At 40.0% G+C, this 24,260-nt stretch overlaps 1 protein-coding gene and 1 long non-coding RNA gene across 3 annotated transcripts in view; one reads left to right on the top strand and one right to left on the bottom strand.

Annotated features, from left to right (window-relative positions):
- The window catches only part of SH3GL2 (SH3 domain containing GRB2 like 2, endophilin A1), a 97,659-nt gene extending 95,205 nt beyond the window's left edge, over window positions 1-2,454 (top strand). For both annotated transcript variants that reach the window (XM_079330766.1, XM_079330767.1), the window contains exon 9: window positions 963-2,454. In XM_079330766.1, coding sequence (XP_079186892.1) covers window positions 963-1,162 — 200 coding nt within the window. In that variant the 3' untranslated portion in view covers window positions 1,163-2,454. The remainder of the gene's footprint in view (window positions 1-962) is intronic.
- Window positions 2,455-22,838: 20,384 nt separating this feature from the next.
- Window positions 22,839-23,990, bottom strand: LOC306814296. The gene is made up of 3 exons (XR_013777136.1): window positions 23,816-23,990; window positions 23,660-23,700; window positions 22,839-23,319 (listed from the first exon to the last, which is right to left on the bottom strand). It is a non-coding gene; the product is annotated as an uncharacterized lncRNA (long non-coding RNA).
- Between the last annotated feature and the right edge of the window lie 270 nt (window positions 23,991-24,260).

Raw genomic sequence — 24,260 nt, 5'->3', positions numbered from 1 at the left:
GTGTTCAAAATGAATATGTAGAACGTTTGAATCTGAGACTTATTCATCTTAAAGGTACTATTCACTATTCAAAAAGTAAAATATATATTCTTAAAACTATCATTGTGGTGAAGTGGAGTGTGTTGGTTCATTCAGACCACAGAAAGTGCATGAACTTTTACTATGGAAGGTCAGGTGTGGATGTGATTTCTTACAATTTAGTGCTGCTAAATCCTGAATATTTTGACCAGTAAAAACTTTGGATTTGGTAGGCTTGAAACTATAGAGGCTTCAAGGGGAGGGAAGAGGGGGCACATTTGTTAATTTCATATAACATATGAAAATCCAGTCAAAGTAATGGCTTATAATAATATCCATTAGCCATCCTAAAGAGTTTATGGTCAGATGTTCATGGACTAGCTATATTAGAAGCTCTTAGTTTCAAACTTTTTCTGAATCTATCCTGATGGCCCTGCAGTAAAGTATTTTTTGGGAAATACTGGAATTCAGAAGATTAGGAGCATATGCAGTTGTATAGCTGCATCAGTGAAATTTCCAAATTAAGGGCAAACAAACAGTTGTATCTTCACTAGTGTTTTAAGCTACAACTTAAACTACTTATGTGAGATAAATAGACAAAGCATCTCTTTGCCAGTAAAGCTAGGGCTTTTGATTAATTTTTTTATCTAAAAAATTAGATTCCAGATTGATCATAATTGCGCTTTTGGGTGTGGGCTTGACTTGGTTGACTTGTATCTTGGTTCTTTTGATATTCTCAGACTTTTACCAGCAGACACTTAGAGTAACTGAAGACTGTCAGAAGCTAATAGTTGTCTTGTAACAAAGTTTGACGTCCAGATACTATTGAGGAACTGTCCTTAGAATATGGGTGATAACAGAAGCAGCAAAATCTGTCATAGGTACAGTAGTAAAATGGTAGCATTGAGATTTTTAAGCATGCTGTTTCTGTTTCTTCTCCTTAGGTGTTCACATGGATCAGCCATGCTGCCGAGCTCTGTATGATTTTGAACCAGAGAATGAAGGGGAGCTGGGATTTAAAGAGGGTGACATTATTACCCTCACTAACCAGATTGATGAAAACTGGTATGAGGGGATGCTTCATGGCCAGTCAGGTTTCTTTCCCATCAATTATGTTGATATTCTGGTTCCATTACCCCATTAGGAGTGGTGATCCACCACCTCTGACACAGACAGCTGTGTCAGCACCACTGCTTTCAAAATGCTGCTTCTTACACCTTACAAGTGCAAACTGCAGTGGTTAGAGTACCAATTCCTAATGAGCATCTTTGGTTTACGTGTTGTCATACTATGTGGTGGTGATGCGTTGTATCTTCTGAGCCAGCATAGCATGGATTAGTTTATTGACTGTGCTGGCCTGGTAGTAACCAGGGCCATTAGTGAGATGAAATGGGGAAGATGATGGCAAGCAAAGCAGGTAATTCATAGTGAAGTAGCAGGAAGGGAAGGTGGTGTTGAGAAGATAATGCCTATCACCACCATATTACTTTTTCAGCCCTAGTTCTCTATAAAAAGAGGGAAAAGTTCTTGCCATTCCATCTTTCCCTTCCTAGTGATACAGTTCACAGAGGTCTAACATTGACTAACCAGAATTGTATCTTCCAACCAAACTGGCTGGCTGTTCTCACAGAGAGAGCGTAAGTGTAGATCCTCTGGTTTCTCAGAAAGTGAACCACTGTACTGTGTGTTCCTGCTGCTCTCTGCTAAGTTTTGTATTCTTAATTATTGTTAAAAGGCCTGTTTCCCTCCAGAAGTAAACTGTAAGCTGTCAAATGGGGATTCCTGTATTAGAAATGTTGGACCACAAACCACCTGAATTTGCCCTTCAGGAACTTTTAGCATGCTCACCAAAATGCCAGTAAATGGGCAAGATGGGGAATAAAACTGGCATTTATTTAATGTTTCTTGTCAAGTCTTGGCACAAAACCTTGCTGCTTAAGCACCAGATATCCTTTGTAAACTTATTCACTGAGGAATACAGTAACCAACCAAACACAACCCTCATTTCATTTGTTTCTGTCTGCCATGGGTTCTTTGAACATCATTTGTGCATACTCTCTCCTCAATGAGGACAAAATAAAACATGTTGGTTTTTTTGTTGAGCAACTGAAGACATGTGGCTGTATATACAAAAACACTTTCCATCTGTTTAGTTGGTTCTCCTGTGTTCCTCCTTCCTGCACTTGGTGTGTACAGTGCTGTGCCTAGCTTCTTGGCATTCTTTTGGTAACAGTTGCAGAAGTTCTGTTAGTTTAGTTATCCAGAGTTCTATTTATCTAAATTGTACAGACTCTATCAGAGGTTTAATGTGCTGCTTCAAATGTGCCACTTCAGTACTGGATGATGTGAAATGAAGACAATTCCCTACTGCTTAATGTATAAACTATATTATGGAAAGTATTGTTATTTCAAATAAATGCTGAGAGAATAATGAGAATAATGTTGTGGATTATTGCTTTGTTGCTTTGAAATCTCTTTCAATAACTTCAGCTAACAAAAATTTTATTTTAGTAAACATGTTTCTCATTTCCTGCAAATGTGAAAAATCCTTTTCTTTCCTTTTTTTTTTTTAACATTATCATTTTACTTCAGTCAAATAAATCTCATGCATATAATGGCCTTTATAAGCCGAATGAACTTGACACTGACCACATTAAATTAGTGTCTCAATGACGAGTATACAGTCTTGTAGATACAGGTTATTTCTTATCAGAGAATCATGGTGTTCATAATAGTTTTAAGTAAAAACAGAAATTTTGGTTTCAAGTAAAATTTGTGGTTTTAAGTAAAAACAGAGATATTGTCACAAGCAAAACAGACTTGACTTGGAGAACACTAATTTAAAGTAATTCAGGTTTTTTTATGCTGTGAGAACAAAGAGACTCACTTTTCCTGTCCCAGTTCCCAAGCTCAGATTCACTCCTGACTCTCCCCTCCAACTGGTCACTGGCATGGGTATACTTGTCAGTGTACAGTATGTCCATAAAAGCTCCTTACTGCTTATCCCTCCTCTCCTTTTCCCCCTTTTTCAGTGGTGGGTCAAGCACAGGACTCATTGAGAATATGTGCTGGTGTGTCACAGACTGTCTCCACCTCATAATTTTTCAATCTTGGTGGTCCCTCTGCTAGGAGTGTTCCTCACTCTTATTTTCCTCCTCCTCTGTTCTCTATTGTATGTTCATGTCCCAGTGCACATTGACAGAGACTGACAGAGTAGAAGAGATGGCACCTCATTCAAGGATCTGTGTAAGGTCAGGCTGGACGGGGTCTGAGCAAACTGGTGAAGATGCTCATTGCAGGGGTCTTGGACCAGGTGACATTCTACAGTCCCTTCCAACCCAAACTATTAATTTACATTAAGACAGAGGTACAATTCCTGCAACTTTTTGTTACAGTTCAGTCCTAAATCCTATGGCTGGCCTCTAAGGAAGTTTCTGTCAGTGACTGGAAGAAATCTGTTTCAAACAAAATGGATCTGAAACTTTTTTAGAGATACATTAATGGTGGCATACTACAGCTACTGTTAGTATTAATATAAACAGTCGCAGAACTGTTAAGTAGGTTAATTATCAAGCCTAGCACTCACAGATACTGCACTGACACACCTCTGTTTTGTCAGGATGTTATTCTGTAGCATTTGTGGGAGAGCATACAACTACCGGGCAACAACCTCAGAGGTAAATTTACATGATTTAGAGCAAAAGGGTGGTTGACATGCAGTGCTGCTCCACCCTGCTGAGAGGCCCTGGTTTTTAAGGTGTAGGGAATGGTAGTGTCTTTCAACAAATGGAACAAGAAGGATTGTATAGAATATTCATTATGATGGCATAGGCCTGGTCTTGACATGTTACACAATTCTTGCCACTTCCTTATTGCTCTATTCTGTTTCCTGCAGGTAATACCTAAAGAATGATTTATTCCTGAGGTGGTAAGATCAAAATCTAACTTGTCTAAGAGAGGAATTACCAGGGCTGACAAAAATTTGCATCCAAACCTTCAGTATTAGAATAAAAAGAGTGATAAAAAAAACAAAAAACCAGGAGGGTGCTTTTGCAGGTTAGGTAGTACAAAGCTTTGCCCATGGAGCTCCATGACTCTTTTATTCTAGAATCATATAAGGTTTGTTGTTGATGGAAATATATATATTTTTTTTCCTCTGGGAGACTTACAACTTCTGTCATTCTGCTTCCTAAGGTGTATGTTTTCAGAAATTCAAAAATATGACATGGGTTCCTAGTTATAAACTTGGCTGCTGAACTGCTCCTCACAGAGGAAATTAGGAAGCCTGCCAGCACTCAGCTATCAACTGCCAAATATAGCTAAATGTTTTAGGTTTGATGTTGACTTTTTTTCTGTTGAACTGTATAGTTCTTAGCCTGCTTTATTTATTGCAGAGTGAATCTTTGTGAAAAACATAGCGAAATACCCCAACAGTTCCCTAACAGATCTCCAGCTAAATAAAGAAGTGATTGAAAATGTAGAGTTTTTTTCTTTTGAAATAACCTCTTCCCTTCAGAAGTAAAGAAGATGATAGTCACATCCAGAATCTTGTATTCAAATGTGGCTTGCAGACATGGCTTGCAGACAATTCTTCTGAAGATAGTCATCCTGCTTTTCCCACATGACGACTTCAACAAGATTGAAAACTGCTATGAGGAATTCTTTTCTGGTTTCACACTTCTAGGTCTTGCAAATCTTTATGGCCACTCTTATACTGAGAAATAGTTCTTCTCCAGAATGTATCCTAAGCTTCTCATATCTCATGAAGGCAAGGATTCAAGTGCATACAGGTCAGTGGAAATGGGTCAGCACAGGAGTAGGCTGACTTTTTGACAGGCAAATGGCACAAGGAATTTGGGCATATAGTTGAGTTAACACTGTTTAAAAGCAGATACGTTCTATAGATAAGTTTAATTTTCAAAAAAGCACAGTAGGTTGACTTAGACTTAAGTTCAGAATGTCTAGAATGTTCTGTAATTTTTATTTTATATTTTAAAACTTTTATTGTTCTGGTAGTTCAAGCACAGACTTGGTGAAATTTCCAGAAGCCTTTGCTGTCTTTCCTTGCCATTTGAGGTAACATACTGTGGAAGATGGGAACAGATTTGTCATACATATTCTTGCTGTGCACTGTAATATACAGAAAATTTCTAAGCTGTTTATTAGTTTAGTATTTTCTTGGAGATGCAGCATAGTAGAGCAGTCAAATAAACAGCAGTTTCTGCTATGCCTTCCTAGAGCTGCTGGGTCTTGAAAACTCTGGTGTAGCTCTGGGACACACACAGAAAATCCTTTCAGATGCTGGTAGGACAAACAGTGGACAAGCTGAAATCCTTGTAGTGAGAGCCATCTCCTGGCCCACAGCTCATTTGGTGGGCTGGTGGCAGCCTGCCTCATGTTCTTGTCCTCTGCTTCTTGTTCTCCCCTGCACACTACTATAGGCTTGTGTCTTTCACTTTCTCTCTGCCTTTTGTAAAACATGGAATTGAAAAGCAGCAGGGAAAGATAAAGGGACTCAAGCTTGTCTCTCTCTGCTTATCTGTGAATGCAGAGACTCCAGGAGAGCCTGAGCCTCTATCTGAAAAGATCTGCTTTCCCTGCACCTGCAGAAATGCTGGTGCTTCTTTGGGTCACTGTCTGAAACTAGAGGATTCAGAAAAAAAAAAAAAAAAAACAAAAAAAAAAACCAACCACAATCAACAGTGCTTATCTAGGAACTTTCCTTTTCGCCAACGGTCCCTGACTTGGGCATGTCCTGTGCTCAGAACCTTCACATGGGGAGCAAGATCCTTCAGTAGCCACTAGCTGTAAAGCACATCACCAAGACAGCTGTTCTAGTAGCATTTCTAATGATCCCCATAGTAACTCTGTCTCCTTCCAGACCAGAGGTTTACAAGGTCGTGCAAGAGGTTTGCTAAGGACTTGAGCACTGATGCAGAGAGTGACAAAGCATGGCTTCAAATAGGGACCGTGTGCCACAGTGTTGTGGGGCTGCACATCCCTGGACTATGGTTATATTGCCCTGGACTTGACACCCCACAGCTGTTTCCCATTTCACCTCCCCACTGTGGTGAGCACCAACATCCTCCATGGGCTGCAAGAGTGACCTCCTATAGCTCCTGGGTAGCTGTGCTGTGCTTCCACATGACAAAGCTCATCTGCTTAGGTACTTCACTTTCTTGAACTTCATGAAGGCTATTGCTCCAACCTGTCCAGGTCTTTCCAGATGCCAGAACAACCCTCTGTATCAGCCACCCCTCCCTGTTTTATATCATCTGCAAAGTTACGGAGAGTGCCTAATCTTCCAAACTATAAATACTGAAATCACAGTGTGGTAGAATGGTTTGGGTTTGAAGAATGCTTTGGAGATTGTCCAGTTCCAAGCCCCCACCCTGCCATGGGCATGAATGCCTTCCACTAGATCAAATTGCTGGATCCCTGTCCAGTCTGAGTTTGAACATTTTCAGTGATGAGGAAACTACTCTGGGCAATCTGCTCCAGTGTGTCACCCTTCTCCTTGTAAAACAATTCCTTTCTTATGTCCAATTTGAATTTTCCTTTTTCAGTTTAAATCACTCGCCCTTCCCCTTGCCTAGTCTCTAGAGGCCTTTTTAAAAAAATTCTCTCTCCATCTTTCCTATAAGCCCCTTTTATATGTTGAAAGGCTGTAATAAGGTCTCCCTAGAGCCTTCTCTTCTCCGAGCAGAACAACTCAAACTGTCTCAGCCTTTCCTCATAGAAGACATGCTCCAGCCCTCTGGCCATGCTCATGACCCTCTTCCAGCCCTACTTTAACAAAGATGAACAAGTTGAGCAAGACTGGACCCATTTCTAGTATTCAATGGTATACTCCATTCATGTGGGATCACTGTGCCACTGAACACAGCTGTCTGGACCCAGCCCTTCAGTCAGTGTTCATCTGCCTCACTGTCCCCTGGTTTTTCAGTTTGACTACTGTGATGTAAAACCTCAGAGAATGTTACATCACAAGACTAATAAATTGTATATATTTCTGTACCAGTTGTCTGTATGTAGAGCAGACCCAAAACACTTGGATGCTTAAATGATGCCAAGATTCTTAAATACTGAATATTAATATGAATATATTAGTTAATATGTCATCTATTTTCATGTTAGTTGGTGAAAAAAATTTTCACAGAACCAAGAAAAAATTTAGATTTGTAGAGTCTAATTCAACCTCCTTCTCAGAGGATACGATTAGATAATGCTGCTCAGTGCCATGTCTGGTTAGTTCTTGAATCTATATAAGATGGAAGTGCAGTTTTCCTTTTTTTTTTTTTTTTCTTGGTTTTTTGGGCTTTTTTTTGTTGTTTTTGTTTTTGTTTTTTAAAGTGACATAGAACATACTTTGTTTCTGCTGAAAATAGTAAATTCACAGCACTGTAAAAGTTAGCTGGCATATGCTGTGCATTATGACTCTGTGTTACTGTTACAGCTATAATGGCTGGCTGGCTGAAGTATTTGAGGCGTCCTGAGGCATCTAATGGTCAGTGTGACAATATACAACTTGCATAATTGCACCAAGTTGGCTGCATAAGAAGAATTCCACAAATACCTTGGTGAAGTTTCAAACATTTAACATGCATTTTAACTGCCTGTATGTAAAATTTGGTTTCTTGAAGTGCCCATTGACTTTTTACTTAGCCCAGTTGCCATCACAGGATTTGTTTGTAAAGTTCCTCAAGTGTTTGTGTTTATTATTCAGAAGCAGTGAAAGCTTGGTAAAACTCATCTGTGACCCTTTGCAACTGATCAATTAGATAATCCCCTGACAGTTCTGCCAAGCAGAACTGAGTGCAACATGCAGTTAAATTTTCTTGACTGATGTTGAGATCTGTTGGGTGGCTTGATCTTCAATACATTTAAAATGTTGAGCAAAAATCAGAGCACTTAATCTAACTGGCAGTCCCAGTCAAATATTTCATACCTGCACCTGCCTGGATCTTCCACAGATCACAGTAGGAAGAATCCAGGAGATCCTGGGTAGGAATGTAAGTGGTGTCATATACCTGAAGCTTCAGCTCATGTATGGGGTTGCATGATGAACAAGGCCTTCTTAGCTTTAGTAAAGGAAGAAAGGAAGTTCAAACTGCTAGTAGAAAGTTTCACCAGAACCATCCTCTCTTATTGCTGAATTTTCAGATGCTACTGGAAATGAGTGCTTCCTAAACCATAAGGGAACAGCAGAGTAAGAAAAAGAGGGAGGAATTTTATTTAATTTCTGTTCTTCTAGATAAAAGATAATGCATTCCTTGAATTTCTCTGATTTTAGCCTGGAAGTGAAATGTGATCATAGGTGTTTCTAGAGTAAGTACTGTACAAAGAGAAAAAGTCATAAATGGAAAACCTTTCAAGCATAATTTAATTATTCAGCTTGAGAATAAAGGCCTCTCACAATCCTTTTGCACCATGAGGAAAAATACTGTATGATGATAGACATTACACAGCAGTGCTGATGTCTAGAGGAAACTGCAGATGCATCAGCTTCATCAGTCCTACAGTGATCTTCGGATGGAATGCTGTACCCAGCTCCTCTGCGGGGTATAGGAAAGACTGGTGCTAAGGCAGCAGATCTGTTTTTGCAGGTCCTCTAAGCAGATGCTTTAAAGTGTCATCTTCCAGGAGCAGAAGAAACTCCAGATATAAAGAAGGAAGCTGGAATGTTTATGTCATCAGTTTAACACTTCCAATCAAGAGGATAAAAAGCTTGGTACACCACAATGTCCAATACAGCAGAGCAGACCTGGAATTCTTGGCTATGTGTGCATCTGAGATAGCTGTTAAAAACTAGTAAGCTTACAGAGGTAAGATATTATAGATCATTTCACCACATTCTCAGCATTCCTTCTCCCAAAAACTAATCCTCGCTTTCACTTTGGGGCATCATGAAGTTACTGTTTTCTTTGGCCTGGAAATCTAGCAGCATCTCATGGGGTTCCCAAAATCAGAAGGTCATATGCTAACTAATTAGTTTTAGGTTCTAGAATTGAACTCAGCATAGATTTGCTGACAGAGAATTTTTGCCTGGGTAATGCATTTAGTTTTAATTCTCCATATGTGCAATAGAGATTATAATAATTCAGTGTTTCACAGAGTGGTTTAGGATAGATATGAATGTACATAAAGCTCTCAGAGCTTACACTGTAGACTTGAAAAGAAAAACCTATTTTTTTCTTTGTAAAACTATGGTATTAGTCCAGCCAAAACAAAATTTCTGCTTTTATTCAAGGCCAGACATTTTATTTTTGATAGTTTAAGAATATTTACAAAGCATTAATACTCTAAACTTCAGCTGAGAGTCTGAAAACAGGAGTAACCTGAAGGTGTCTTCCACTGAATACTGGGAAGCTGCTTGGAAACAAAGAAGTATTAATGAACTGCAATTTCATAGTTATCTGGAGGTCAAAACATTAGCACTTTGCTAGACTGTGCAGCTATATGGTGCTCTCCACACCTTCATGGCAGAGGGCCTGTCAAGTAATACTGCAACAAGCATCAGTGCTTCTATCTCTATTTTGATTCTCAGCTTGCAAAAGTAATGAATAATGCCCAGCTTACACATCTTTCATTTCTTTATGTCTAAAGGAATGTCATGGAATTTCAAAATTCCCTGTAACCCAAGGAAATCTCTTGCTTCCTGTTCGTCTGCAACATTGAGAAGTATTAAGAGTATGAAGATATTCTTGAAAAGTCTCAAGAAACAAGTCTGCTTATCTGGCTTTTATACATACCTTGAGAAGTACTAACATTAATCCTAGTACTAATACTAAAACCACTAAAAAGTGGTAGAACAGACACGTTAAAATCTTCTTCCCCATGTCAGACACTGGATGCTGACAGTCAGCAATCAGCTGCTGCCCCTTCAGAGAAAATGTTTCCATTTTGCACAAGAAGCTTTTCACTTGATATCTGAGGCATCTATTTACTTGATATTTGTTTCCCTCTTGATAGTGTGCAACTGTCAATCTTTTTTTCTGAGGTTAACACAGGTCAGTAGCCTATTTCTGCCACAGCTCCTATGGAGAACTATTGCAGGGAAAGATCGTGCAGAAGGAGGAATTTCACAGTCCTTGCTGAACTTGTAGGCTCTCATGGGATGTAGAAAATTTAAGAGAACATGCTTGGTTTCTATCTTTATACCCTGGAAAGCATTTTGTCAAACACTGATAATGCACAGCCATGCAGCCTGGTTGATGCATTGTGTTGATGGATTGGGACCATGGCTCATTCTGACCTGCACTCAGCAGCCACTGCAGAAGCCAGTCTGTTTCTTCAAGCTGCATTCAGCCCTATGGTACCACCAGCTTTTCAAGACCTAGGAGGGATGTAAACCTGCTTGTAACGAGGGCAAGATGTTTGAAATTAAATGCAGCACACATCTTTCAGATTTTGGACCCCTGTGCCTTACACATGCCTAATTTTTGTTACTGTTTGGTGCTACCACTGTAAACCAGTAGAGGGCACCGTGACATTTCATTTCAGCGTTACTCACTTTTAAACAGCTCCGCTGTCTTTCTCAAATTTAGTTTTAAAGGACGTCTGTTAACCGACGTAGACACTTCTATAGATAACGACTATTGTACAACGACAACTATGAAATTTTGCTTTTTCTGTATCATCAAAACCGGAATATTAGAATTTTAAACTCCCCAAACAACACAAAAGCCCAAGCTAATAGCCAAAGCTCACCCTACTTACTTTCATCTACATTTTCATAATGTAGATGAGGTTTATTTTCATATGGATCTTCAGAATTGGTTACTAAAACACACTTAAGGGTTGAAAAACCCAGTATTACAGCTGAATAGTATTTACATTACCAATCTGTCTTGTGTATTTTTAGCTGTCAGCTCACTACAGATCACTCCAGCACAAAACTTCATTACTGCAGTCAGCCACACACTTAAGGTAAGATTTTTTTTCTCCCCTCTGCCTCCTATAATAATAGAATTGCAAATACTCCTAGTCAGAAAACATAAAATTGAAAAAGAAAAATCTGAATAACTTCTGAAATGGTTCATTCAAGCACAAACTATTTGTCCTAAAATCTATCTGTGAGCCTTTAGCTACAAGGAGAGTTGTTTACTTTGGGCCAAACTTTCTCAAAGAATATATTAGAATGTGAATATTATGACAGTTCATAGCATTTTTAATCTCAATTTCCCTGAATATTTCACATATATTAATTGAGGTTCCTTCTAGTAGCAGATTTTTTTTATTATTATAAGTAGTTTATATTTGAGCCCTTGAGCAATAAGTGATTAAAAACCTCTTTTAACAAAATGTGTTTTGAAATCATTGTCTCAGTGCTTACTATGAGTGGAGGGTAATTTCAAATGTGTTTTGTTTTGTTTTGTTTCTCTAAAAATGCATTAAGAGGAGATGTGGGAACTCATACTGTCTAGGAATTTAATTAATTTGTAACTTGAATGCCAGATAGAAGTGAGAGAATCAGTAACAATAAGTGTTTTTTGGAGTAAAATTGCATTCTCCAGGGACATTCCAAAAGTTATTCATATTGGTAAACGGCAAAGCTGAAAATACCTCTTAAAATGCTGAAATAAGTACTCTTCATGAGAAATCTGAAAACCATCCACGTAACTAGATTGCAATCATATTGACCTTATGCTCATGTGCAGGAGAGAGTGCATGGAGAAAGAGGATAATAAGGCACTAGAAACTTGGTATAGATGAGGCAGAAAAGACTCAGGATGTCAAAGGTATAGGAACAATAATGGCAAACCATTGTCATGTGTCCCTGCATGACTCCACCCGAGATGTCATCATCAGTGCCAAACATCATCATCAATGCCAATGCTTTGTAAAATGTGTCTTTGTCCAGCATCACACAGAGACTTTCACATTCCTAGCTATCATTTTTACCACTTAGAATTAATTAAAAAGAAAACAAAGCAGTCAGACAAAAAGAAACTAGGCCTTTTTTTGTCCCTATTTGAACAGCAAAATAAGTCAAGAACACAAGAGTGGGGATAGAGCTCCATGGATACAGGCTTCTGCTCCCACCAGCACACCAGGATAGGAGGGAAGGATTAAAAGCTCTGCTCTGGGCTTGACAGTGTCAGCACATTCCTTGCAAGTATCGTGAATGTGCAAAGTAGAAATGTTTTGTTGATGAGCTCTGGAAAATCCCTTCTAGCAACCAATCTTTGCTCTCTTTATTCCTTGGTCCTTTCAGAGCATCATTAGTGACAGCAATTGTATCAGCTAGTTCTTTGTTCCTAAAGACCTAAGGAAATTCCTTACAGTTAAGCACATCTGGATTACAAAAATCATGGTTTCGAAGGAATGCACAGTCTCAATGCCAAATTATTTGGGTATTCTGTGCTGTGATAGATTCTCAAAACTTCTGACAATACTGATGGCAAAATACCCTGTGATAGCTGAAAGCAAATCCTTTTCTTTGCATGTGTAAATTTTCATTCTTTTCCAAATATTTGATATTTTTGTTTCAAAGTATTTTTAATATGCTGCAGAATTATTGCAACTGTTTCCCTAAGGTGCCCAAGAATGATAAGCCCATGTGACAGGCAAGCAAGAACTGAGTGGAATGAGCCATAGTATGGACCATCGATCAAAAGTGCCAGAACAACCCCTGAAACAGCTGGAAAGGCCTAGTGTGATACCATTGTGTATACACTGAGACAGCATGTGGCTGTAAATATTCCCCAGCAATAAGAGCTTGGGGAAGCTAGTATGTGGACATCTGGCACCATGAAGAACCAGAACATCCAGAATTCAACTATCAAAGCATTGTCTGCCAAGCCCTCAGGCAGAGCCCATCATGGAGACACTAGACAGTCTGTTTTTCTGCATCCTCAGCATTCTAGTATGAAACTGTGCATGCGCACATGTTCACAATCCTTTACCTAAACACAGTCTATCCTGCTGGTTTGGTCCACTGAATAAAGAAGTCAACTCATCAGTGTCATGTTACCTGGTGTTTCTTTTCCCCCCATGAGATTGTTATCACAGAATAGAGGCTACCTTTCTTCAAAATATTTTCTCTCCTTTTTGATAAGAGATTTTTTTTTCATTTAAATGTAAATTTTAATTTCTTACATGTAAATGTCTCAGCACTGAAGAATTTTTCTTTTCTTTGTTGAATTTGTGTTTTTAACCCAAACTGAGAAGGTTTAATGTTCTGCTATCCTGTTTTTAAGTGTTCCAGTGAAGAAAAATGACTACTGTATTTTTTTGCTTATTCATTCTACATGCCATAATTTTTCCTGGGTTTCAGTAGAAACAAACAAACAAACAAAACCCTGAAAAAACTATTTCTCTCTGTCTTGGGTTGCAATACAAGATGTGGCCAGAAATGTATATTCTATCACCATCTGTTGAAGTCGGGTGGGGTAGTGATTCCTTATCTCCGTGGTACATATTATCTGCTAATGGGCCATCTTTAAAACCAGGTGGGGCAATCATCTTTATCTTTTCCACAACCCATCCTTCCTCCAGGAAGATATCATCTGCTGCTGGGCCACTAAGTCCCACTATATGACTGATACAATTACATCATGCCACTGGGAGATGCTCCAGCCAAAAGGAGGAACAAAGCTGAGATTTTGGACAGCAAGTTATCTTATTTCCACTGGATTCCAGAGGAAAACTGGACCTTTCCACATCATCCCTGGACCTTCAGAGGAAAACTGCACCATTTCTACAGGTGCAGTAGAAAGCATGTATGAAGAAAGTATGAAGCAGGAGCACTGCTTCAGCACAGCTTCAGCTGAACCACACCTGTCACTGCAGGAGGACTGTAGTCACCATTTAATGGGACTGCTACCAGCACCCTGACTGATGGGGTGTCAGGTTGTATTCTGACTCTGTCAGGGTTGGAACAGTTCTTTGTAATACCGTATTTCTATTTTTCCTAGCAAAGAACTGTTATTCCTAATTCCCATATCTTTGCCTGAGAGCCCCTTAATTTCAAAATTATGATAATAATTTGGAGGAAGGGCGTTTACATTCTCCATTTCAAAGAGAAGCTTCTGCCTTTATTAGTAGACACCTGTCTTTCAAACCAGGACACTATCTTTAAAAAAGTATTTAAAACTTTTACTCTCTTCATATGTTTACTCTGAGTCAGTATACTAAGAAAAAAGGCCACTGGAGATAGTTTGTACTAATTAAGTTAAAGTTTTTCTGACATAGGCTCTTGAGTATGTCTGTAATTAAATATGTGACCCACAGCAAGACTTCATAAACCCAGATTAAAATATACAGGATCTTATAGAACCACAGTATCATAAAAATATCCCTGGTTCCCTGGTTCCAGCTCTCCTTGCGTGGGCAGGGACACCTTTTACTGGATCAAGATGTTCAGAGCCCATCTAACCTAGCCTAGAACACTACAAGGAATGAGCACCCAAATTCTCTGTGCAACCTGTCCCAATGCTGTTCGGCCCTCTGAATAAGGAATTTTTTCCTTATATTTAGTTTAGACTAGTCCTCTCTCTGTTAATATACATTTCCTATTTTCTGTCACTCTGTGTCCACCTAAAATGTCCCTCTCCTGCTTTATTAAGGCACTTTAGGGTAGTGGAAGACCACAATGAGGTTGTCTGGAGCCTTTTTCCGCCACACTAAACAGCCCCAGCTCTCTTGGACTGTCACTATAGGAGAGTTGCTCCAGCACTCTGAACATCATCATGGTCCTCCTCGGGACGTGCTCTAACAGATCCATGTATTTTTTCTATTACAGACCCCAGAGCTGGACAGAGCACTCGAGGTGGGGAATCAAAAGGGCAGACCTGAGGGGAGAAATCCTCTCTCTTCATTTGCTGGTTTGCTCTTTGAGTGCAGGCCAAAGACTGGCCTTCTGGGCTGACGGCACACACTGTTGGCTCATGTTCAGATTTTCATTCACAAGAACTCTCAGTCCTTCTTGACAAGGTCAGCCTCAATGACTTCTTCTCCCGCTCTGTATAGCTAGGATTATCCCAAGCCAGCTGCAGGACCTCATTCTTGAACTTCTTGCGGTTCTTGTGGGCCTAAATTTGAAGCTTGTCTAGGTCCCTCTGGACACCATCCCATCTTTCTGTTGTGTCAACAGTACCTGTTAACTTCATGTCATCTGTAAATCTGTTGAATGGATGCGCAATCCCACCATGTACACCCCAATGTAACTTGAAGATTTTGAAGAGCACTTGTCCCAATACAGAGACTCAAAGGACATCACTTGTTACCATCTTCCACCTGGATGCAGAATCACTGATTCCAACTCTGGCTGCATCCATCCATCCATCCATCCATCCATCCATCCATCCATCCATCCATCCATCCATCCATCCATCCATCCAATTCCTTGTCCACTGAACTGTGCATTAATCAACTCTGTATTTGGAGATGAGGATACCATGTGGGACCATATTGAAGCCCTTACAAATGTCTGGACTGATAGCATCTGTCAGTCATTCCTTGTTGACTGTTGCCATCATTCCATAATAGAAGGCCACCAAATTGGTCAGGCAGATGTGCCCTTAGTAAAGAGCTGTGCTGGCTTCATCAGATTGCCTCTTTTCAAATGTGATAGAAAATGTCTTGGTAACAACATCAGCTAGTTCCCTCAGGACCCTGTTACATAAGATGGTGTCTATAGATGTTGTATATGGAAAATGACTGTACAATTTGCACTATGTCTTTTTCACCCAACCATTTTTCCAGACTACAGATTTAAGCAATAGCCTCTTATTTTGTATTTTGTTCATGTTTTATGTAGAGTGACCTATGTTTATGTAGAGGATGCATAAGAATCTTGCTAAAAGCTTTCCCTGAAGGAGAAAACACTGATAAAATAATACTAATCTTTGAATCTCTGTGATCAAGATTATTCTTTATACTTTCAGTTTTTTTGTGTTATCGTATCTTTCTTGCATATTCACTGTAAACCTTGAGAACTTGTGTTCCAGAGAACACTGAAAATAGTTACTACTTTTCATCTCTTCTGGTATTTTAGAATAGCATCAGCAATTATTTTCCATTTGGCTTTTGTCCTTATCTCCTTAACATTTCATAAAACTTTATGCAATTTTTCTGTTTATGTTGTGCATGCTTAGATAACAGGGATCTAGTTGAAAAGCACTTTTTAAAAATTCCCTTAATTTGTAACAACTACTTGCATTTAGCAGTGCACTGCTTAAGGCTGTGTGCATCTCCTCTCTTTTTCATTTATTTTGGTTCTATGACTGGACTACTGGTTACTTATTTTTAGAGGATTCAGTACAGAAAGAGGAAAAATATCTCCATATTTTTTTAAGAAATAAACATCTGGTTTTGCAGTAATTTTGCATATCAATAATTAGCAGCTGTACACACTGTATGTATGTAGTACCCATTATATCTAAACTTGTCTGGGATAGGTTTTTCCATATATTTTCTATAACATTATATTATTCAGATCTGCTTTAAAAGGTCTCCTGTACTAAAGTTTGCAATGACAATATAGAGTGTGGGGACATCCTTTAGATGTTGTTGCTCAAATGCTTGGCGAAACAAGTAATAGTCGAAGTGTCTTGCATTAGCAGACTTCTCAAACAGCTAATCCTGTGCAGTTGGGATCCTCGGGGTGAGCATTTCTGCAAATTGGAACCCACTAGTAGGGGCATCCACACACACAGGGAGGAAGGAATGCTGAAGCCCAGGAATCTGGAAAGGAAAGAGCAATTAGAGATTACTCTCTGGTTGTTATCAAGAAGAACACCATACAATTCCTGCTCAGTTTGACACAAAGAAAATGCAAGTCACAAGAAGATTTGACTTAATACTCTTCTCTCAAAGTAATAAGAGGGAAATTATTACAGTATGTTCCTCTCTTCCAATTAGGTTTGAAAATATTTTCTTGTCTACATCTGACCCAAGTTTCTGTTTTTATTACTTCCAGTTAAGAACAAAAAGGCCTTCTATCTTGGTTTGAGAGATAGGTATCTTCCAAGGAAGGTGGGAACCTCCCTTGGAATGTAGAATACGACGTCCCTCCCTCCCTCTGAATTATTATAACTCTGAAAATAAAGGGCTTTCAGGCAAAGATATGGGAAAAGGAATAACAGTTCTTTATTAGTATATAGAAGGCAACAACAACAATTGCAGCAACAAAAAACAAAAAGAAAACCCCCCAGAAAACCCAATAAATAGTCTCTTCCTGCTCTTTAAGCACTTTCCCCATGGTGCAGTTTCGGGAACAGCCAGCAGGGGAGGGGTGGTGATTCCCCCACGCCTGCAGGGGGTGCTGTGGGGCAGGATCAGGGAGCAGCAGCTGGGCCTGGATGGGAAGGGATGGGAGAGAGGCTTTGATTCTAAAAACCCCTGGGGCAGCCAATCCCAGCGCCCCTGCAGGTCCCTTGGAAGCAGCAAGGGTAGAGGAAAGTCAGCAGGAAATGGAGCCCAGCAGTGGTGAATCCTCCTCACAGCAATCGCAGGCAAAAGCACAAGAGAGGCAGGATCTTCACTCACCCCTTTTCCTCAGCCCAGTGTTCCTGGTATCTCTGCCTTTCTCTGAGAAACACCCTGGCAAAAAGGGAGAGTAGCCAGCTGGACCCCTCCCCTGACCTGTGGCCCCCCTCTTTTGTCTCTCTTTTATACCCGGTTATTATCTGCTAGCAACACATATGGGAGAAAATACCCTGAGAGAAAGAAAAGGAAGAATCCTAAACCCCCAACATTCATACAAAATATATTTCTGAAGTATTGATTTACCAGTGAAAATATTTTGTATAATGTTCTGTGTGGATATGCTTAATATATTTCTGACATCTTTAAAAAAATATAAATAAATAAATAAATCTGACCAGCTTCTCTCATCTTACAGCTGCAAAAGCCAGAAATCTTTCCTAGTAATTCTATGCAGGTAATATTACATTTAGAGAATTTATATGAAAAATATGTGATTGATTTTAAGAAGGGAAGATCTGTGAAGTTTTATCCCCCATCTTTTACTCTCAATTCTGTTTTTCACCTCTACAATCTGTTGATTCATAGGCAGAGCTGAGGAGTTTGGCCCACTCAGAATTGTTTTCTTTCTGGGCCGCTGGTAAAGGATGATAAACAGAGACCATATGTGCATGAGTTTTATACCATTAAGCTGCTTCCAGCAATTCAAAATAAATCTACACTTCCATACTAACAACATGCATCTAACTTTGTGAAGCATGTAGATAATCAGTAGATGCAAAAATGCAGAGTTTTTGTGAAACCGATGCCACTACAATACATACACTTCTAACATCAACACTTACAAAGAAATGAGAAATGTAAATGTGCAAAGAAACTTGTTAATTGTTTGAAGGCAGGGGAAACACCCTGGTAAAACTCAATCCTTGTAGCTCACTAAGAAATAGAAATAAATTAATTTTTGTAGAAAAATACTATTTTTCATATAAACTGAATAAAATAGAAAACATACTTGGTCTACTAAAGTTCATTATTACAACAAGGAAAGGAAGTTAGCTAAAATATAAAGGGGAAAAATGCATTACTGGTCTGTAGGTAACTTCAGAGCATATAATAAGGCACAGTATATAGATGTAGTTACCAAGTGACAAATTAATTGAAGTCCTGAGGCTTGAATAAATTTGTCTATATGTTTAACAGCCCTTACCAAAGAAATTGATAGGGAAGAAACCAGTGACATTAGAAAGAAAGAAATAAACACACTATCCAAAAATATGTAGGTAACAGGAAAATAGAGCAATGTGACCATAATGATTTCCCCTTGACTAAATTAACAGCACTGTTGGTTTACTAGTAAAAATTTGTGTTTGAAATAAATAAAGAATGTTTTAAGTGACACATTATTCCACTCTTTCTCCCTAAAGTCCTCTCTCCTTTCTTGAAAGAGTCCTGAATGGGTCACTAAACCTTACTACAAACAAGGCAGACAGACCAACAGCGTAGCTTCAGCTGAATAGATTAATAGAATCTGAAAACCTAGCATCTCTCTTGTATGCTGTCAAAATCAGCTAAATATTCTAATCTTCCATTTTAGTAGCTAGTTGTTAGCGGTGATGAAAGCCAGATAAAGTGTGTGTGGTGGGTTGACCTTGGCTGTAAGCCAGGCACCCACCAAAGCCATTCTGTCATTCTCCTCCACAGCTGGACAGAGAAGATATAATGAAAGGTTCCTAAGTTAAGATAAGGGCAAAGATCATCCATCAGAGACCAACACAGAGAAAACAGGCTTTAATGAGAGATATTAAATGAATGTATTACTAATTAAATCAAAATAGGATAAAAGGAAATAACGTAAGATCTTAAGAAGCACCTTCCCCCCACCCCAACCTCCTTCCCAGCTCTACCTCCTTCCCCCAGCAGCCCATGGAGACAGGGAATGGGGGTTATGGTCAGTTCATCATTTGTAGTTTCTCTCACTGCTCAGGAAGGGGACTCCTTCCCCAGTTCCATGGGGTCCTTCCCATGGGAGACAGTTCTCCATGGACTTCTCCAATATCAGCCCATGCCATGGACAACAGTCCTGCATGAACTGCTGCAGTGTGGGTCACTCTTCCATGGGGTGCAGTCCTTCCAGGACAGGCTGCTCCAGCACGGGCCCCCATGGGATCACAATTCCTACAAATCTGCTCTGCTGTGGGCTGCTCTCTCCCCAGGGCTGCAGGTCCCTGCCAGGAGCCTGCTCCAGCACAGCCTCCCACAGGGTTACAGCCTCCTCTCAGGCATCCACCTGCTCGGGTGTGGGTCTCCTCCACAGGCTTCAGGTGGATCTCTGTGTCCCTATGACCCTCCTGGGGCTGCAGCTGCTTCCCCATGGTCTTCACCTCAGGCTACCGGGGCATCTCAGCTCCAGCACCTGCTGGAGCACCTCCTGTCCCTCCTTCTGCACAGACCTTGGTGTCTTCAGGGTTCTTCCTCTCTCACATCTCACCCCAGTCTTCTCTGGCTACATGTACATCTGCACAATCACCTTTTATTTTCATCCTAAATACATTATCACAGAGGCATCACCAGCATCTCTAAGTGGCACAGCCCTGGCTAGGGGTGCATCCATCTTGGAGCCACCAGGGATTTTGTCTGCCAGACTTATAGGAAGCTTCTGGCAGCTTCTCGCAGAACCCACCCCTGTAGCACTCCCTGCTACCAGAACCTGGCCACACAAACCCAATAAGATATGTTAAAAAGAAACTCACAAAAACATGACAATATTTATTGCATTATTGTAAACTGCAATTCTGAGTAAAAACAAACCAACAAACCAAACCAACCCAGAAAAAAATAGCGACATTTTCAGCTACATCGTTTCTCAGTATGATTTAGTATGACACAATTACTCAAGACTGTCAGTTTTCACTTAAGTGTTTCAAAAAAGTGGAGAGCAAACACTTTGTTGTGTTTGAAATAAATGAAAAACCTAAAAATAAAGACTAACTCTTACAAAAGCAAATTGAAATATTTGAATTTCAACATGGTTTTCTTTGGAAATTTATAACTAGTTTCTCCTCACCTAAACTTGGCCTTTTCTAGTGTTCTTCGAAGTGGAAGATTCACACTTGAATAGTTCAAAAAGAGAATATAGCATAAAGTCCTTTCTAGCATATTCAATCATGTAAAGAATTTTATTTGGTGTTGTGGAGGCAACCAGCATTTAATCTCCACGATTTCTGTATTGCAAATTTATCCTAATTAATCTATTTTCTTTGAAACATATGTATGTTTCCATAGTACATGAAGAACAAGGCAGTTAATGATAAGTAATTTAAAAGTTTTTAATGGATGCTTTATCCCTACCTAGACTTGAAGAATGTTCTTCATCTGGGTTTGGGTACTTGTAAATGCATGCTGAAACAGCACAGTGCAAACTAAGTGTTATCACATTGAAAATCTCTGTCTAGCTGGCACACAGTTACTTTCCATTTTCTCTTATAGAAAACATTCCTAATGTCAAGCATCACTAGCACATCTCTGGATTCCCTGCATATTTTCATTTTACAAGAGAAGCTGCATTGTCCTCTCGTTTTTATATAACTACAGAAAGAGATCAATTCCTTGTGCAGTAAGTACCATAAAAATAGTTGAATAACCTTTTAATTATGTCAAACAGCTCCTTCAGAGAGCATGAGTGAAGTATATCATGTAAGTCTCGTACAGGCATTTAGCTAGAGATACAGAAGACAAGCTGATAGGTGACAATGACAAATCTTTTAAGAAATTATCTATGGTTTCTTTTTCCTATACAATTAGAAAGGCTTTGTCTTACTTTCAGCTCTTTGACAACTTCGAACAATTTGCACCAGGCCAAGATAGATGTCTGCAAGTACATTTGATGCATTGAGAAAGGGTTGCATAGCATTCAGGGAAACTGAGAAGAATTTTGGTAATGAAGAGGTAAATGTTGTTTGCATTTGGAAGTGTTCAATATATTGTTTCATTTTTTCACTTGTTCTCAGAAAGCATCTTTAAATGGATTTTTTTTTACCTTATCATTAATATCTTTAATCCAAAAGTGGTTTGTGAAAAGGTAAATTTGAGTCATGAAGTTTGGAGGTAGAGAGAAATCAACAGAGAGGAGGAAGACAAAAATATTGCCCAGAATTTTTCCCTGTTTTAATGGCTGCACCAAATTTTCTGCTAGAGCCTGTATCATAGTGTCTGCTAATTATTCATATTTTATTGTCTATGCCATTGAAAGATTTTTTTCTCATGCAGCTTAAAATCAGAATTCATATTTAACTGCATGGACAGTAACAATTAAAATCCAAATTTTGGAGCATTCCCAGTTCATGTGCAAATTTTCATCATCCAGCACTTACAAGTCCTTCTTGGCAGAACTGTTCTTCATATTTATTCCTCAGCCTGTATTGATACAGGAGATTGCTGTGACCCAGATGCAGCAGCTTGCTCTTGGCCTTATTAAACCTCATGAGATTCCCATTCCTTAAGCTTGCGCAGGTTCCTCTGGATGGCATCCTGTCCCTCAGGCATGTCATCTGTGCCACTGAGCTTCTTGTTGTCTGCAAATGTTTTAATGGTGCATTCATTCCCACTGTTTATGCCATTGATGAAAATATTAAACAGTACTGGACCCAACATGGATGTTTAAGGGACAGCACTTGTCAGTGATCTCCATTTAGTCATTGAGCTGATGGCTGCTGCTCTCTGGATACAAGCATCCAGAGAATTCCTTGCATACCTAATAGCCCATCCATCAAAATCTTTTCAGTTTGGAGAGAAGGATGTTGTGGGGAGCCATGTCAGAGGCCTGCTTACAGAAGTCCAGATAGGTGACATTTGCAGCCCTTCCCTTGTTCATAGATGGAGTCATTCCACCATAAAAGGCAAGATTCTCCAACCACCATGTTGGTCAGGCAAGACGTGCCCTAGGTGAAGTGATGCTGGTTGTCTTGGAATACTTCACTGTCCTTCATGTACAAACTGTACATTTGGAGGCCAGTAGTTAGCAGAGTACCTGCGGGATCAATACTTGGTCCAGTCCTGTTTAAAACCTTAAATAAGCTGGAACATGGAGCAGAATGTGACCTCTGCAAAGGTACACAAAACTGGGAAGATACACCAGAGGGTCATGTTGTCGCCTCGCATGGATTTTGTCTGTCTTGGAGAAATGTGCTGAAAGTAGCTTAATAAATTTCAACAATGAGAAGAACACAGTCCTACACCTGGGCAGGAGCAGTCCAGCAGTGTGTCATTGCAGTAAAAAAAAATAAATGGGATCCTGGGCTGCATTAAGAAAAGGATTGCCAACAGGTAGAGGGAGACTCCACCACCTGGTGAGGCCACGTCTGAAGTCCTATGTCCAGTTCTGAGTTCCTTAGTATATGAGAGACATGGATGTACTGGAGACAGTCCAGTAATGGGTAGTAGCAACAGAACTCTTGAGCACAAATCCATTTCCCACCCTATCCTGTGAATTAGCTGGACAACAATGTAACTGGCCACCTGAACACACCTGTTCCTACATTAATTTCAAAGGCAAATGAGGAAAGAAATAAGGAAGATGAGTGAAAGAGCCCAATCTTTCACCACCAAGTTGCACCCACTGGACTGAGAAATTACACTGGTTTTCAGGTCTCTTGCACTCAAGAGTGTATAATGTTCCCAGTGGATCTTCTGGCTTTAGACTTTGGGGTTTACATCAGATATAAATGGCTGCAGGTCCATTCCGTTGAGAATTTGCTGCTGAAGACATAGAGCAGAAGAAAGCAAATCTCATCACAAAGAGAGATTTCTGTGTATACAGCATTCAGCTGAAAGCTGATTGTGTTTTGAGCTTCAGGATGGAGGAACAGCAGCTCCCTTAAAGACAAGCAGAAGGCAAAATGTGGGCTTCCTTCTAGTAAACGAGCTAGCCAGAGGGAAGCTCAGATCGTTCCAGCAGCAAAAGTGAAGGACTGTGCTTGTCTTCAGACTCTAGGTGCCATCTGAATGGAACGGACCAATGCTTTGGGGATTACTACTGTCAAAGGCTGCCACACTCTAATGACTTTTTCCTGGGGTGAGATAAAAGGAGTACCTCCATGACAAAGGATTTTGTCGAGAAACTTAGGGAAGGAAAGCGAGTGAAAATAGCATGGTCTCATGTGCTGCTACCCTACTATATGTGCCACAGGTGAGGAGAGATTAGAAAGGCTCTTACCATGGAGAGCTCAAGTCATCTGTAGGCTGCTCCAGCAGCACCTGCAATGGAAAGATGACACAGGTCACCAGAGCCCAGGCTAGCTCTTTGGAGGCACATGGGCACCGTGCCAGGTGTGGGGAACTGCCTCAGGGTGAGATATCCTGGAGGCAAAACCTTAAGTGCTAGTAGCTCTTTTGTGTGGCCTGTGTAGAGGATTGGGTAAAGGAGGTGAGTGAGGCTTCTCTTCTGAGGTTCCAAAGCATTAATTGAGGATGGAGGGCTCAGGGACAAATAACTCCAAGCACTGCTATGCTTGGGATTAAATACAATGGCAGATCAGGGGGTGGGTACAAACGATGGACCAACTAAGGGTCTTTGAGGGGAGAGTGGAGGGCAGGGTCTTACAGGGATGCAGGGGGAGGAGAAAGGGTCCCATGGCCCAATGGGGCATAGAGTATCAGAGGATATTCAAAGGGTAAGGTTACAGTAATGGACAAGGAAGGGACTGGAACAAGGGGCAGGGTTACCATGATGGACAAGGAAGGGACTGGAATAAGGGGCAGGGTTACCATGATGGACAAGGAAGGTGCTGGAACAAGGGGCAGGGTTACAATGATGG

The sequence above is a fragment of the Erithacus rubecula genome (genome assembly GCF_903797595.1).
Source record: "Erithacus rubecula genome assembly, chromosome: Z".
Taxonomy (NCBI): Eukaryota; Metazoa; Chordata; class Aves; order Passeriformes; family Muscicapidae; genus Erithacus; species Erithacus rubecula.
The sequence above is the reverse complement of the archived record's forward strand: the minus strand, read 5'-3'. Positions and strand labels throughout refer to the sequence as shown.